Source organism: Pseudonaja textilis, chromosome 2, assembly GCF_049901715.1.
Source record: "Pseudonaja textilis isolate UNSWEBS1 chromosome 2, rPseTex1.2, whole genome shotgun sequence".
Classification (NCBI taxonomy): Eukaryota; Metazoa; Chordata; class Lepidosauria; order Squamata; family Elapidae; genus Pseudonaja; species Pseudonaja textilis.
Window position 1 is genome coordinate 142,434,868 of NC_141991.1, and position 15,242 is coordinate 142,450,109.

General features: G+C 40.9%; 1 protein-coding gene and 1 long non-coding RNA gene across 2 annotated transcripts; both read left to right on the forward strand.

Annotated features, from left to right (window-relative positions):
- Positions 1-204: 204 nt before the first annotated feature.
- Positions 205-3,925, forward strand: LOC148127126 (lysozyme C, milk isozyme-like). Its single transcript, XM_087925532.1, has 4 exons — positions 205-612; positions 1,386-1,547; positions 2,608-2,686; positions 3,625-3,925. The coding sequence occupies exons 1-4, from the start codon at positions 477-479 to the stop codon at positions 3,683-3,685; spliced, it is 438 nt and encodes a 145-aa protein (XP_087781658.1). The 5' UTR covers positions 205-476; the 3' UTR covers positions 3,686-3,925.
- Positions 3,926-8,746: 4,821 nt separating this feature from the next.
- LOC148127127 (uncharacterized) lies at positions 8,747-9,402 on the forward strand. Its single transcript, XR_015741953.1, has 2 exons — positions 8,747-8,784; positions 9,368-9,402. It is a non-coding gene; the product is annotated as an uncharacterized LOC148127127 (long non-coding RNA).
- The last annotated feature ends 5,840 nt before the right edge of the window (positions 9,403-15,242 follow it).

Genomic DNA, 15,242 nt, shown 5'->3' on the forward strand with positions numbered 1-15,242 from the left:
TATACTGAAACCAGAGTTGTATTGATACAAATAGAAACCTCAACTACATGTTGAGTTCCCCAGAGAGAGAGGAATGTCTATGGGATGGAGGTCTGAAAAGTCAAGAAGGCAGCAATCACCACACAATAAAAGCCCTCTCCCTTTTTCACATGCATCAAATGTGAGGCACATAAAAAAGCTTGTGGCTTCAATCACACAGTTGAAACCAGCACTTGTTCATTGAACCAATATCTGTCAAGCATTTTTAATTTGTTTGTTTTGGCTTCTGATAAAATTGAAAGTGGTAATTATTATTTCTCCTTGATCTTTGCCCTCAGCACTCCCTGCTTATCAGTTGATATTAATCTCAGGTAGGGGATTATTGCTACGTACCTTGTTTACCACTTCTCCAGAGGTGCCAGTTTCTCAAGCTGTGACTATAAAATCCTGTAGCTGTCCTGGCAAAGTCAGACATCGTCCTCCAAGGAGCCGCAGCAATGAAGGCAATAGTCCTTGCCGTCCTCTTCCTCTTTATTGCAGCCAATGAAGCCAAAGTGTACTCCAGATGTCAACTGGTTTCAATTCTGAGACGAAATGGCATGGATGGATATCGTGGCTACAGCTTGGGCAACTGTGAGTTTACTCAATTTTTTTCTCCACCTGAGCAAGTTCCAGGTTTGCAAGGGGGATCCAAAATGGAGCAGATCTTTCAAGAATTAGTTCAATCAACCTTCCCAATGAATCTTTTGAATCTTCTTAGAATGAGAATATATGTTTTCTTCGCATCCCAAATGATTAGAGATAGCTTCTCCAAGGACTAACACCCTTATTTTTATCAAGATAGTAGATTTCCAATTTGTTGCCTGATTGGAACAATTGCAGAACTGAGATACGGTTATGCCATCCTGGTCTCCGTGTAGGTTTCTTTTTTTTTACACTTATGGCTTTGACAATATTGTATTTCCTCTCTTAAGAATAAGGATTATTATCCCTACCAGGATAAACATCCTCTCAAAGGTAAGATCTTTCAAATTCCATCATTTAAATTTAGTATATGATTGAAGGCGCCATCATAGAAGATTTTCTACATATGCAGATTGCCAAAAGATGTACAATGAAAATGTACCTCGTCCCAGGAAGGCTCAAATTAGGAAGAAGGGGAGGTGGCTTTTTGCGCCATTAAGAACTCCAGGTATATTTTGGAGACAGAATCAGATTTATTCGAAATTTCCTGAAGATTTCCAAAATATATTGGACTTTTTGGGTCCTTCCTTGATTGAGGGAAGAATGAGAAGATAGTTAAGCATTATGTTCTAAATGTTCTATTTAAAAAAAAAATATCAGGATGGCTTTTTAATTTACAGCACAGATCTTTTATAGCCCATTCCCCATTTGCTTTCTTCCAGGGATATGTATGGCTTATTATCAGAGCAGATACAACAGCAGATTTGTGGGGCCACAAACTTCAAATGGCAATCGTCAATATGGGATTTTCCAGATAAGCAGCCGTTGGTGGTGCAACAATTACCAGGGTCCCACAGCTAATGGCTGTAATAAGCCTTGCAGTGGTAAGTCTGACAGGCTTCCAAAATTCTGTTGCTATTATGTTCTATGACACAATGGGGTAATATGCCTATACTCCTTGTTGGGTTTCAGATGGATAGGATTGATAAGGGCTCATCAACACTGTCTATAGAAATTGTTTTGAGTTCCTGCTTGGCTCAACAGTGATAATATCTAGCCACTCTGCTTTGTGTTGGCCTCTTGGCCTTTTTCTGTTTAATGTCCTGCTACCCAATTTGTCACAACTACTCTAAATTCCTCCACACAGTTATATCTCCATTTCTGTCCCCAGAACATCCACCACAGTATTATCTAAAGAGCAAAAGACTTCTATGTGGTGAAGTCCCCCTGTCCCTCTCACATTAACTATCTCACACTCTCTTCAGTGCTTTTTAAAGATTTCTTCACTTTTATTACTTTTATAAACAACTCAAGGCAGCACACATACCTCGCACTCATTCTTTCTCCTCCTCCTATTTTCTGTGAAACAAACTTAACTCTGTGAATTGAGTTGGGCTGAGAGGAAGAGACTGGCCCAAGGTGAGATTAGAGCTCACAGTCTCCTGGTTTGTAGCCTGGAGATTTAACCACTTGACTAAACCTGCTCTCCATGTTGTACAATGAAAAGTGTTGCTTATAAAGGAGCCACATGATCCTATCTTCACAATAATTAATATCTTGCTAGAGCAGGGGTCCCCAAACTTCGCAACTTTTAGACTTGTGAGCTTCAATCCCAGAATTCTCTAGCCAGCTATGCTCAATCCAGTGTTTTCTGCCCATTGTCAGAATTTAGCAGTTAAGTGAGATATTTCCTCTCTGGCTCCTTTCCAAGAATGCAATACTGCTGTCAGGATGCCTTCATATCCAGCATTTTCAGTCTAGAGTACAAACAAACTCTACATTTTTCAAACATGTTATTCTCCATGTTCAGAGCAGGAGAAAAGGCATTTCATGGTTTACACCAGCTGGGTAAGAATCTGTTTTAAACAATAAGTTTATGGAAATCTTTGGAAATACCTTTGAAACATCTGGAATTTGATAAATTCTAATTTGCTCTTTTGGCAGCTTTCATAAATGATGACATCACCGATGATATTACTTGTGCTAAAAGAATTGTGCGTGATCCCAATGGGATGAATGCCTGGTGAGTCAATATCTCATTATCATCTTATATTTGGAACATTGGCTAGCAACTGAACTTGTACTCATGAAATTTAATTAGTTTCTTTAGACTATTGTAAGACGTCTTAGCGTTGGTAGTGAAATATACTATCTGAACATTACAGATTGTGTTTTTATTGCTACACCTGCATTCTGGTTACTTTATAATATGGGTTTAAGAAGTCTTTTGAATCCTGGTTTAAAAGTAGCCTGAGACACAATTTAAGACACAACTGTTGATGCTGGTTATAGCTGGGTTACTCCTTCTCAGTCATTTTACTTAATTGTCCACTTCTGAGCTTGTCAGCTGTTAAAAAATCTAGGATTTAGTACTGAGTAGCAGAAGAATTAGGCAGAGGATCTTTTGAACCCAAGGATTCCGTGGACAAACTCCATGGGAACAGAGATCTGGTAGGTAAAGAACCTACCAGCAGTACTATGAGAAATAGGAAGAGATCATTCATGAAGCGTCCAATTATAGAATGAATAGTAAGGGGCGGGAGAGGCAGCAGAAGATCATGAGATCAAAAACTTTTCAGCTGAGTATCTAGAAGCAAAGAATAAAAATACTTTGTGGTAAATAATCTGAATTATATAAAAGTATTCTGTGTGCTGTTCTGAATAGAGTCCAAAGTATCTATTGGACATTATGGCATGTAAGCTTTATTATGAGAAATAAAAAGCCAGGACTTTTTTAGCTAAAACTATTGTTTTAATCTGAAGGATAGGAGATTTATTTAAACAACTAAGAAAAGAACTGTCAATGAACAGGAAAGATGAATGAATGATAGTTGCACTAGCTCACCTCGATGTTTCCTAAATCTTTCCAAGTAGAATTACGCCATTTGAAACTGTTAAAAACACTATCACAAGTGTGTTCTACAAAAATGTGCATTTTTCTTATTTTTATTCTTTCTTAAGGTATGCCTGGCAAAAAAACTGCAAAGGAAAAAATCTGTCAAGATGGACCAGAGGCTGCTAGCTCTGAGTTTGATGATCCTGCATTTCTCTTCCTCCTTCTGTTGTGACAATGATATTATTCCTTATATAACCATATTGAGCAGTTTGATTCCAGACCTGTGCTCCACATGTTGGGAAGAATGAGTTTCTTTGCACACAAAACAATGATTTTTAAATGATTTCTGGGTGGAAAAGAGGGAAACATAATGCTTTTAAAAAATCTTCAAAACTTGCTTCAATAAAACGAGTATTGTGCATTAAACCCTTCTCTGTATCATGATTTGTTTCCTTTCATCCTTCATTATTCCAACATAATTGAACTGGCTACCAATCATTTGCAAATGGTAGATTGGCATCCAAGCACGGCCAGACAAATTCTATGGTCAACGTCCAGTTATGTTAAGGCTTGACTTTTGGTCTTTGCTGTAAGAAAAAAATGAGGTCTGCAGTTAGAATTAGGTGGCCATTTAGAGTAGAGTAGAGTAGAGTAGAGTAGAGTAGAATAGAATAGAATAGAATAGAATAGAATAGAATAGAACAGAACAGAACAGAACAGAATAGAATAGAATAGAATAGAATAGAATAGAATAGAGTAACAGAGTTGGAAGGGACCTTGGCGGTCTTCTAGTCCAACTCCCTGCCTAGGCAGGAAACTTTACACCACTTCAGACAAATGGTTATCCAATTTCTTCTTAAAAATTTCCAGTGTTGAGCATCTAGGAATATCAAAGCCATTTGTTTTTCAGGATGTGACAATGTGAATTGGAGATTTATGTTACTTCTATTGGAACAGATGGGTTTTGCCAGAAAATTTGTCCAAGCAACAGAAGCTATTTATCATGAGCAAACAGCAAAGGTAATGATGGAGGGAGAACTTACAGACTTTATTAATATAAGAAAAGGCACAAGACAAGGATGTCCCCTATCTCCTTTGCTATTTGTATTGACTTTGGAAGTGTTGAATAGAAATATTAGAGAAGACAAAAGAATAAAAGGAATGAAAATTAAAAAGGAAGAATTTAAATTGCAAGCCTTTGCGGATGACCTAGCCTTTATTTTGGAAGATCCTTTAGAAACAGCTCCAAAGCTATTGGAAAAGATAGAGACATATGGTGAGTTGGCTGGTCTGAAAATAAATAAAGATAAAACAAAGATCTTGTCAAAGAACATGCTACTAAGACAAAGAGAAGAACTGGCAGACCTGTTGAAAATCCAAGTTACGAACAAGGTCAAGTATTTGGGGATATACTTGACATCAAGATGTAGTACATTAAAAGAGAATAATTATATTAAATTTAAACAACAGATAGCCTTAGATTTGAAGAAATGGGAAAACTTACAATTGTCATTAATAGGGAGAATTTCAACAATCAAGATGAATATTTTACCCAGAATCTTATTTTTGTTTCAAACAATACCAATTAGGCTCAGAAAAGACTATTTTGAGGACTTAAATAAAATTGTGTTGAAGTATATGTGGCAAGGTAAGAAAGCGAGGATAAAGCTAAAGCTCTTGCAAGATGCTAGAATTAGAGGAGGTTTTTGCCTGCCTAATTGGGAGTTGTACTACCAAGCTGCAAATTTGATGTGGGTTAAGGAATGGATAACACTAAGAAAGACTAGATTGTTGACATTAGAAGGACATGATTTGCTGTTGGGTTGGCACGCTTTTTTATGGTATAAGGGAACTAAAACACAGGGTTACTTTAGAAGACATTATATACGGGAGTCTTTGTGGTTAAACTGGGAGAAGATAAAAAAACAATGTTATCTGAAAATTCCAGTTTGGTTATCGACTATTGAAGCATTTTTCTATCCTATGATCTATAAGAAGGAACAAACAGTTAGATATGGGGAATTATTGATTGAAAAGGGTGAACTTGAATCGATACAAAATCTAGAGGAACAATGTATAATGATGAATTGGTTTTCATATGTGCAAATACACTCAATGAAGATTCTAAAACAGAGGGATTTTATGATAAACAGACTGATTTAGATAAGATTTTGACAGGTACTGATGAAAAGGTGATTAAAAAACTGTATGGTTATTTACTGGGAATTAAGCTAGAGGAAGAACAAGTTAAAGAAACTATGATTGCTTGGGGGAGGAATTTTGGGTATGGGATTGATTTAGAGAAATGGCAAAAACTATGGTCGCAAAATTATAAAATGACAAGTCAACAGCTTATAAAGAAAATCTGTATAAGATGTTTCACAGGTGGCACTTTCCCCCGACAAGGATAGCAAGAATGTTCAAGAATAAATCTGAAAAATGCTGGAAATGTCATCAGATACCTGGCTCATACTACCATATGTGGTGGACCTGTGAGGATGCTAGAAAATATTGGAATAAAATCCGCATGTGGTTGGAAAAAATGACAAAGAAACACATAGATTTGAAACCGGGGTTTTTCTTATTGGGAATCTTACCAGATGCATACAGTAAAGACTTGAAATATTTGATTGTAAATGTATTAACTACGGCTAGGATTGTATTTGCTAAAAATTGGAAAAATGAGAAAATTCCATTGCAGGAAGAAATTATTAAGAAAATATTGGAATGTGCTGTGATGAATAGATTGACATTTGAAATTAGAGAGCAAGAGTATAAACAATTTTATAAAATTTGGGACCTTTTCTATCAATGGTTGGATGATAAAATACAATAATAGAATATTTAGAATGTTAGATAATAAGGAATATCTTTGTTTTTTCTTTTTCTTTTGTTATTTGACATCATATCTATAAAGTGTTTTTTAGGATAGATTTGGTATGATTATATGATTTGTTATAGAATAAACTACTTAAATTATAGTTATCTCATAAAGTATGAATGAATAAAATCATAGTCAAATGATTTTTTAATAATGATATGAGGACATATAAGTTTGGATTGATAATATGAGTTATTATGTAACATAGCCGTAATTGAGACTACGAAATGAATGCACAAAACTGATGAACCAACTGACACACTGCTTGTATATATGTATGGAAGAGAGCTGATGTTTTTATGTTTTGTTTGTTTTTTTAAAAAAACCAATAAAATTGTTTTCAAAAAAAAAAAAATTTCCAGTGTTGGAGCATTCCCAACTTGGCAAATTGTTCCACTGATTAATTATTCCAACTGTCAGGAAATTTCTCCTTAGTTCTAAATTGGTTCTTTCCTTGATTAACTTCCACCCATTGCTTCATGTCCTGCCCTCTAGGGTTTTGGAGAATAACTTGACTCCCACAAACAAATGTCTGTGTTTAACAGACTCTACAGTCATGGAATTGCTTGACTCTCTCTTCTTTGTGGCAGCCCCTGAGATATCGGAGCACTGCTATCATGTCTCCCCTGGTTCTTCTTTTCATTAAACTAGACATACCCAGTTCCTGCAACGATTCTTCATATTTAAATCCCATTAGTTTACCTGCCAAATACCAGACATCTAAACAAGAAAGCAACATTAGCAAATTAATGACACAGATCAAACCATTGTGATGTTTGCTATTCCAAAATCCTTTTCACATCTCTTCTCATAGTCCAGATATACTAGTCTGTTAAATCTAGTCTACTCTGTGCATCCTCAGTTCCAGTACGTATAACAAATCATGGTCCGGCTGTGATACCTGCACATGCAGAAAGTTGAGAAGTCTGCTGGAAACTCTGCTGGAAACTTTTATTTATTTTTTATTTATTTATTTTTACTTGTCAATTGCTTACAAGATAATAGGTATCAGTAAAAACATAGTTATGAATACATGGATACATATAAGAAAAATAAAAAAATATAAACGAAATAATAGGACAGGGACAGGAGGCACGTTGGTGCACTTATGCACACCTCCAACAGACCTCTTAGGAAAGGGGTGAGGTCAATAAGGCTAAAGTTTTTGGGGTTTGGGGAAAGTAGAGTATTCCAGACATTGACCACTCTGTTGCTGAAGTCGTATTTCCTGCAATCAAGTTTGGTGTGATTAACCTTGAGTTTGTGTCTATTGTGTGCTCTTGTGTTGTTATGGTTGAAGCTGTAGTATTCATTGACAGGTAGGACATTGCAATGTATGATTTTATATAGTATACAGTTCACTCTGTTCAGATAAACATACTCTGCTCAGGTAAACATACACAGAAAACCACAAACAGAAGATGGCAGAAAAAAGCTAATGGCAGTTCCTGGCTAACTTGGAAAATATTAAGCAGGGTTTTCCTGCAAAACCTCCCAATCTGTAATAATTTTATCCAGAAAGAATCCACACTCCTTTTTGAGATCTCACTCGAGGGGATTTGCAACACTGGATTCTACTGAGAACCCAGGGTCAAGCTATTCTGTATTTGAAGGATCCAACATAAGGAGGATTCAATTTTTTTAATTTCAGGAGGGTCATAATTTCCCACAGCCACTTGGTGGGCCATTTTGTTCCCAAAGCCCTCCAAGACCATGCCTCAAAAATAAAAAGCTTTGTCACAAATGTGAGTTATGAAGATACCTGATGTACCAATAAATGTACTTCGTTATGGATGTTTTGTGGAATTATCTATCTGCATCTGCATAGCCACAAATCCACCTCTGTGCCATGAGACAGGACAGAAAAAACATTGTCTTCTGTAAAATCGATATGTATTAGATCATTGTAGATGTCTGTGGTTTGACTAGGAAGTACTGGGCTTGATCCATTGCTGTTTACAAATACTGAGCCAAAGAATGTGTTAAAGAGGTTGGCTTTGATGGTGTCGTCACTGCAGTCTTTGCCATTAGGTCCTTTCAGGGTGGGATGGACCTTGAGTCTTTTAGTTTGTTGTTTACAAAATTGTAGAAAGCGCGGGTGGAAGTGGTGCATAGAAGGCTTTCCTCTTGTTTAATGTGATAATTAGTGCATTCAGTTTTTATCTGGTGGCATAAATGTTTGTATCGGCTTTTGAAGTTGGCAACGTGACCAGACTTGTTTTTCTGCCAAAGTGATCTCTTTTTGCATTGAAGCTTCCTTATTGTTATGGATAATCTTTTTAAACACAGAGTCAACATTGCAGTTAGCAACCAGCTGGGGCTGGTAGCAGAAGAATTTGGCCAAGGGCCATTTAAACACCAGGACTCTGATTGCAGGAACGAGCTCCATGGGATCAGAGATCTGGTAGGTAAAGAACATAGTAATGAGAAAAGCAGGGAGAGATAGTTGTGAAGCCTCCAATCATAGGATAAATAGGAAAGGGGGCTGCAGCAGCAGACCATTAGATGGAAATCCCTTAAGCTGAGCATCTATAAGCAAAGCATAAAAACATTATGGGCTCAATAATCAGAATTATTTAGAATTTACTCTGATGTGTGCTATTCTCAAGCATTCTAAGATTTTGGATAGAATTTTGTGAGCTTTTTAGTGCTTACCCAATACTCCAGATATTAACTCCTCTGAGTATTGACTGACATGGACTCTGGGAAGGTTATTTATAGTCCAAATTATCTATTGTGCAGGAGTGGCATATAAACTTTATTGTGAGAAATAGAAGATGAGGACTATTTAACTAAAACAATTGTAGTTTCTTTCATTTTAACCCGGAGAGAAGATTAACAATTAAGAAAGTCAAAGAATAGGAAAAATGCATGAACAAGAGTAGCCACTAGCTCACCACCCTCAATCTCTTCAAGGAGACTTGATCTTTGTGATCTACAAAGACATTATGCATTATGCTTATTTTTAATTTGTATTTATGCTTAAGGTTGCCTGGAGGAATCACTGCAAAGGAAGAGATCTGTCACAGTGGACTCGTGGCTGCCAGTTCTCAGATTGATGCTTCTGTCAGAAATTGTCAAAGACAAAGAAATTAAAAAATAAGGATGAATTGGACTAAGTATGGGATAAGTTTTATGCTTGATTAGATAAGAGGAAGAATCAATACAATAAGAAATGATTTGATGTGTGTGCGTGTGTGTGTGTATAATGTAAACATGTATTATTATTGTTATGTCTGTGGAACTGGTTGGAGTTCCCAACCAGGTCCGTTGTTTGAGCGGGAGCATCAGCAGCTCCCATTGGTTGGCTCCGTTTGACAGCCGGCTATATAAGCCGGCTGTCGAGCAGAGCCAGCCTGTTGTCGCCCACTGGTCTGCAAGTTAGCTAGCAGACGCGACAACCCTTTATTCATTGCAATAAAGCCTGTTAGTTGTACGCTCTGGTCTCATGCCTCTTCCTTACCATCGCTCCACAACACTGGCGACGAGGATAGGATGGTCGAAGGCTAACCAGACGCGTTATTTCAAAGAGCTGTAGTCACAGAGAGAGAAGCCAAGGGCGCTGTAGCCACAGCCGCCCACGCTCACAGAGAGCGTGAAATTCAAACTGATACTGTTTGAGCTGATTCGCTGAAACGAGCCACAGGCACAGCAGCCGAGGCCGCCCACGCTCACCAAGAGCGCGATTTTCAAAAAAGAGCTAAACAGCCCAGAGAGACAACCGCAGCCGCGTTCTTTTAAGGGCGCAAATTCAACAGCGATTCGAAGCAAGCGAACCTGTTTCCTTCTCCACGATGAGCGCGAATCCAGCTTTCCCTCCATTCAAGCCAAACGAGGAGACATGGGACTCCTACAAAAATCGGTTCAGCCATTTTCTTGACGCCATCGGTCTAGCCAACGCTGCGGAGCATAGGAAGAAGTCCTATTTCCTGAGTTACTGCGGAGCCGCCGTCTTCGACACCGCTACAGCGTTAGTTGTGCCCCGCGCCATCAGAAGCGTCCCATGGGACGAGCTACAGGAGATACTTTCAAATCACTATTCACCCAAACCGTCCCAAATAGCCAGAAGGTATGCCTTCAGAGTCAGGAAGCAGGCAGAGAGGGAGTCGATCAACGAATACATGGCCGCCCTGAGAACAGCCGCTTTACAGTGCGGATTCAAAGAATATTTGGAAGACATGATGCTGGAACAGATCGTCTGTGGGGTGAGAGATTTGAGACTCCAAAGGCGTTTGCTGGTGAAAAAAGACCTGACTCTAGCCTTAGCCATGGAGGAAGCCCTGGCTGCTGAGCTCTCGGCCCAGTCAGCAGCCAAAATTCAGGGCAATCAATCTAAACCCAGCATGCAAACTGTCCATTCCGAAGAGGTAATCAATGAAGATGACCCCACAGACACGTCTGACATTAACCGACTAAATCATCAGAAGCCTTCACAGGTAGGAGCGGGGCAGAGAAACAACTCCACCCCCAAACAACCTCCCATGTGCCTAACCTGTGGAGGCTCCCACCCCAGGGCATCCTGCAGGTTCAGAAACGCCACCTGCCTGAACTGCCAAAAGAAGGGTCACATCGCTAGAGTCTGCCAAGCAGGGCGATCCTTACCTCAAAGACCTCCACCACCTTCTAACTCCCAAAGGCAAGTGGAGGACTGCTATACCTGCTACCACGCTAACCATACTTCCCAAACCCCTGATAAAATTAAAATTTCTGTTTTCCTAGAAGGTAAACCCTGCAGGATGGAGGTGGACACGGGATCCGCGCTCTCAATCATCTCCTGGGATACCCTGAAGAGGATCCAGCCCAGGCTGTCAAGGAAACAGCTACAAAGATGCCACCTGACGCTGCGAGACTACCAGGGCAAGAACATTCCTGTCCTCGGGAAAGGCAAGTTCCTTGTTCAATTCCAAACCTTTAAAGGCCATCTGCCCCTAGTGGTTGTTAATGGTACCCTCCCTAGTCTATTAGGACTTGATTGGTTTCCTTCTCTCGGCCTTAGTGTAACCGGGATCCATGCTGTCTCAACTTCTGATGTAGACACACTATTTTTAGATTTTTCCGATGTTTTTAGCAATGAGCTGGGTTGCTATTCAGGCACCCCCATATCATTTTCAGTAGACCCCCAGGCAATCCCTCTTCGTTTAAAACCACGTAGGGTGCCTTTTGCCATCCGTCCAAAATTGGACGCAGAACTAGACAAACTACTCAAACAAGGGGTGTTAGAACCCACTGATTTCGTGAAATGGGAGACCCCCATAGTCACCCCACTCAAGAAAGATGGCAGTTTGAGAATCTGTGCGGATTACAAAACCACGCTCAACCGCTATCTGCAGGTCAGTGCTTACCCTGTGCCCGTTATTCAGCATCTGTTACACACTTTCGAACCCGGCACCATTTTCGCCAAGTTAGATATGTCCCAGGCATACCAACAGTTCCCTGTCGATGAACAGACAGCGGAGTTACAAACAATAGTCACACACAGGGGGGCATTCAAATATAAGCGCCTCCAATTTGGGGTCAGCGTGGCCCCAGGCATTTTCCAGTCACTTATGGAGAGGATTCTCCAGGGTCTCCCAGGAGTAGTACCCTACTTCGATGACATCTTAGTCTCAGCCACGAACTGGCCCCAGCTCATTCAGAGAGTCAGGACAGTGCTAGAGAGGTTCAGGAAGCATGGCCTTAAACTTAAGAGGGAGAAGTGTGCCATCGCCACCAGGCAGGTGGACTTTCTGGGTTATAGAATAGACGCCTCTGGCATCCACCCCATTGAATCCAAGGTAAAGGCCATCCATGAGGCACCCACACCTACCAACAAGACCGAACTTCAAGCGTTCCTGGGACTCTTGAATTTTTACGCCTCATTCCTCCCATACAAGGCATCTGTCGCTGAACCATTGCATAGGCTACTAGATAAAGACTCACCCTGGCACTGGGGACCCAAGGAAGCCCACGCCTTCAAATCAGTCAAGGCCTTACTCACATCAGAAGCGGTCCTAGTTCAATTCGATCAACGTCTTCCCCTGGTCCTGGCTGCTAACACATCCCCTTTTGGCATTGGGGCTGTCCTGAGCCACAGACTCCCCAATGGTTCCGAGGCACCAATTGCTTTCTTTTCCAGGACTCTTTCTCCTACCGAGAGGAACTATAGCCAGATCGATAAAGAGGCCCTGGCTGCAGTGGCTGCAGTTAAGAAGTTCCACGAGTTCGTGTTTGGCCACCACTTTGAGTTAGTGACTGATCACAAACCTCTTTTAGGACTCCTATCTGGAGATAAGCAAACTCCGCAGGTACTTTCACCCAGAATGACCAGATGGACTTTGTTTCTGGCCGCTTACTCATTCAAGTTAGTGCATCGTCCTGGCAAGACCCTGAGCCACGCCGATGCCCTTAGTCGCTGCCCCCTGCCGGTCCCGGTCGAAGACCCAGCACCTATCCATGCCATTTTCGAGGTCAACGAACTCAAGCTTCCAGTGACAGCCGAGGACATCGCGGCGCACTCGAAAAAGGACAAAATCATCACCCAGGTTCTGGACTGGGTGGGAAGGGGGTGGCTGGAAACTCAATGTACAACTGATTTTGTCCCCTTTAAAACCCGCCAGCAGGAGCTGTCAAAATTACAAGGTTGCCTAGTCTGGTCAGAGACTTCGCCCCACAAGACCTGGTATACGCCAGGAACTACGCGGGAGAGCCGTTGTGGGTGCCAGGACAAATCGTGTCAGTCACAGGTCCCAGATCCTACCGGGTCCTCCTAGAGGATGGACGTTTGTGGCGGAGACACGTGGATCAACTCAGAAGGTGACGGATAGGCGAGACAGACACCAACCCGTGCCAACCTGCCAGCGCCAACGACGCCTCACCCGCGCCTGATGCAGATCCCCTGCGGAACCTGGTCTTCCCTGATGAGCGAGAGGGCTGGATGGAGGACCCGAGACTCGGTCGGACCAACCTGAGCAAGGGTTTGCACCAGCACTGCCGGACACCACACCAGGGCAAGCCCCCACACCAGCAACCGCTGAGGTACGACCCGAGAGCCAGGACTCGACACCGGCCGACAGTTCGCCCGAACTGCGACGCTCTGGTTGCCAGCGTAGACAACCCACGTATCTACAAGACTATGCATGTTCCCAGCTGGGGGAAAGGAGTGTTATGTCTGTGGAACTGGTTGGAGTTCCCAACCAGGTCCGTTGTTTGAGCGGGAGCATCAGCAGCTCCCATTGGTTGGCTCCGTTTGACAGCCGGCTATATAAGCCGGCTGTCGAGCAGAGCCAGCCTGTTGTTGCCCGCTGGTCTGCAAGTTAGCTAGCAGACGCGACAACCCTTTATTCATTGCAATAAAGCCTGTTAGTTGTACGCTCTGGTCTCATGCCTCTTCCTTACCATCGCTCCACAACAATTATTATGTATTATTTTTATATGTGATTTAGCAATGTAAAACAAAGATGCAGGTTAGGAGGATTGTACCATGTATCTTTTTGCTTTTGTTCATGTTTGTTTAATAAAAATTATTTTAAAAATTAAAAAAAGAAATTGTCAAAGAAACAAACATATATGTGATCTACAAAGGCATTATGTATTATGCTTATTTTTAATTTGAATTCTTATATTTAGGGCTGCCTGGAGAAAGTACTGCAAAGAAAGAAATCTGTCAAAATGATAGGGAGGATTCAGTTTTTTAATTTCAGCAGAACTAGACATGTCTTCAGTCTTAATTTCCCCTAGCCAATCATAGCCTCATTTTGTTCCCAAAGACCTCCAAATCCGTGTCTCAATAATTCAGGACCACTCGTTGCTGTTGCTGGGGGATTTTGAACACAAGTTACAATGCTTAAAACAAATGGTAATAATTTGGAATCATATAAAATTTGATATGGAGATGTACAAAATACACACATTTTCATAACAATGATTCCAATTCAGAAACAGTGTCAGGTCACTGCGGTGCAGCAATGAGGAAGTATTAAGGGGTTCAAGGTCTTTTAAAAGAGAGCAGGGTGGGGGCTGTGTTGATCTCAGAGAATGAGGACAGTATCCAAAACAAGGAACTTGTCCTTGGTGCATAAGCTCTCAGTGTCCACAAAGAATACAGTCATCAAGAATCATAACACTTAGTGATAGTCATAGGATAGTAAACAAGCAATCAAATTATACTAGGAAACTAAATAAAACAATATAAATCATTATGATACAAGCAACAAGGTTATACTCATAAGTAGAAGGGGATAGGTAATAGGAAGGATTAGAAGAATAATAGCAATAATGAGGCATCCTGTGACCACATAGGGCTTTTTCAGTTCAAAATTATCACTTTGAATTCCCCCAGAAACCAAGTGGCAATTAACAAACAAAATCCCTCCCTCTGCTGCCCACCTCTGGACCAGATCTGGCTTCTGGATAGCCTTCCGGGACAGCTTATATAGAATTCACTGCAGTGACCCATACTGTGAATAATTTACACAACCCAGTTGTGGAATTCAGCAATTTCAGATCATGATGAAGAAAATTATCCAGGAGCCATCACAGAAGATTTTCCACAGGGACCGCAAAGCAAAAGATTCACAATGGAAATGTATCTCCTCCCTGGAAGGCCTGGATAAGGAAGAGAGGAGAGGGGGCTTTATGTGCCATTAACCACCCCAGGAATATATTGGAGAGAACTATCAGACTTATTCCAAATTCTCCAGAAGGTTTCCAAAATGTATTGAACTTCTTGGGTCCTTCCTTCTTTGGAACAGAATGAGAAGATAGTTCAATATTCTGTCTTAAATGTTCTGGGTGAGAAACCAGGATAACTTTTTCATTTATAGCACAGGCCTCTTGTGGCCCTTTCCCCATTTTGTTTCTTCCAGGGGTCTGTATGGCTTTTCA

Coding starts and splice junctions, on each gene's coding strand:
- LOC148127126 (XM_087925532.1), top strand. CDS start 477: ATGAAGGCAATAGTCCTTGCCGTCCTCTTCCTCTTTATTGCAGCCAAT. Junction 613..1,385: donor TGGCTACAGCTTGGGCAACT/GTGAGTTTACTC, acceptor GCTTTCTTCCAG/GGATATGTATGGCTTATTAT. Junction 2,687..3,624: donor CCCAATGGGATGAATGCCTG/GTGAGTCAATAT, acceptor TTCTTTCTTAAG/GTATGCCTGGCAAAAAAACT.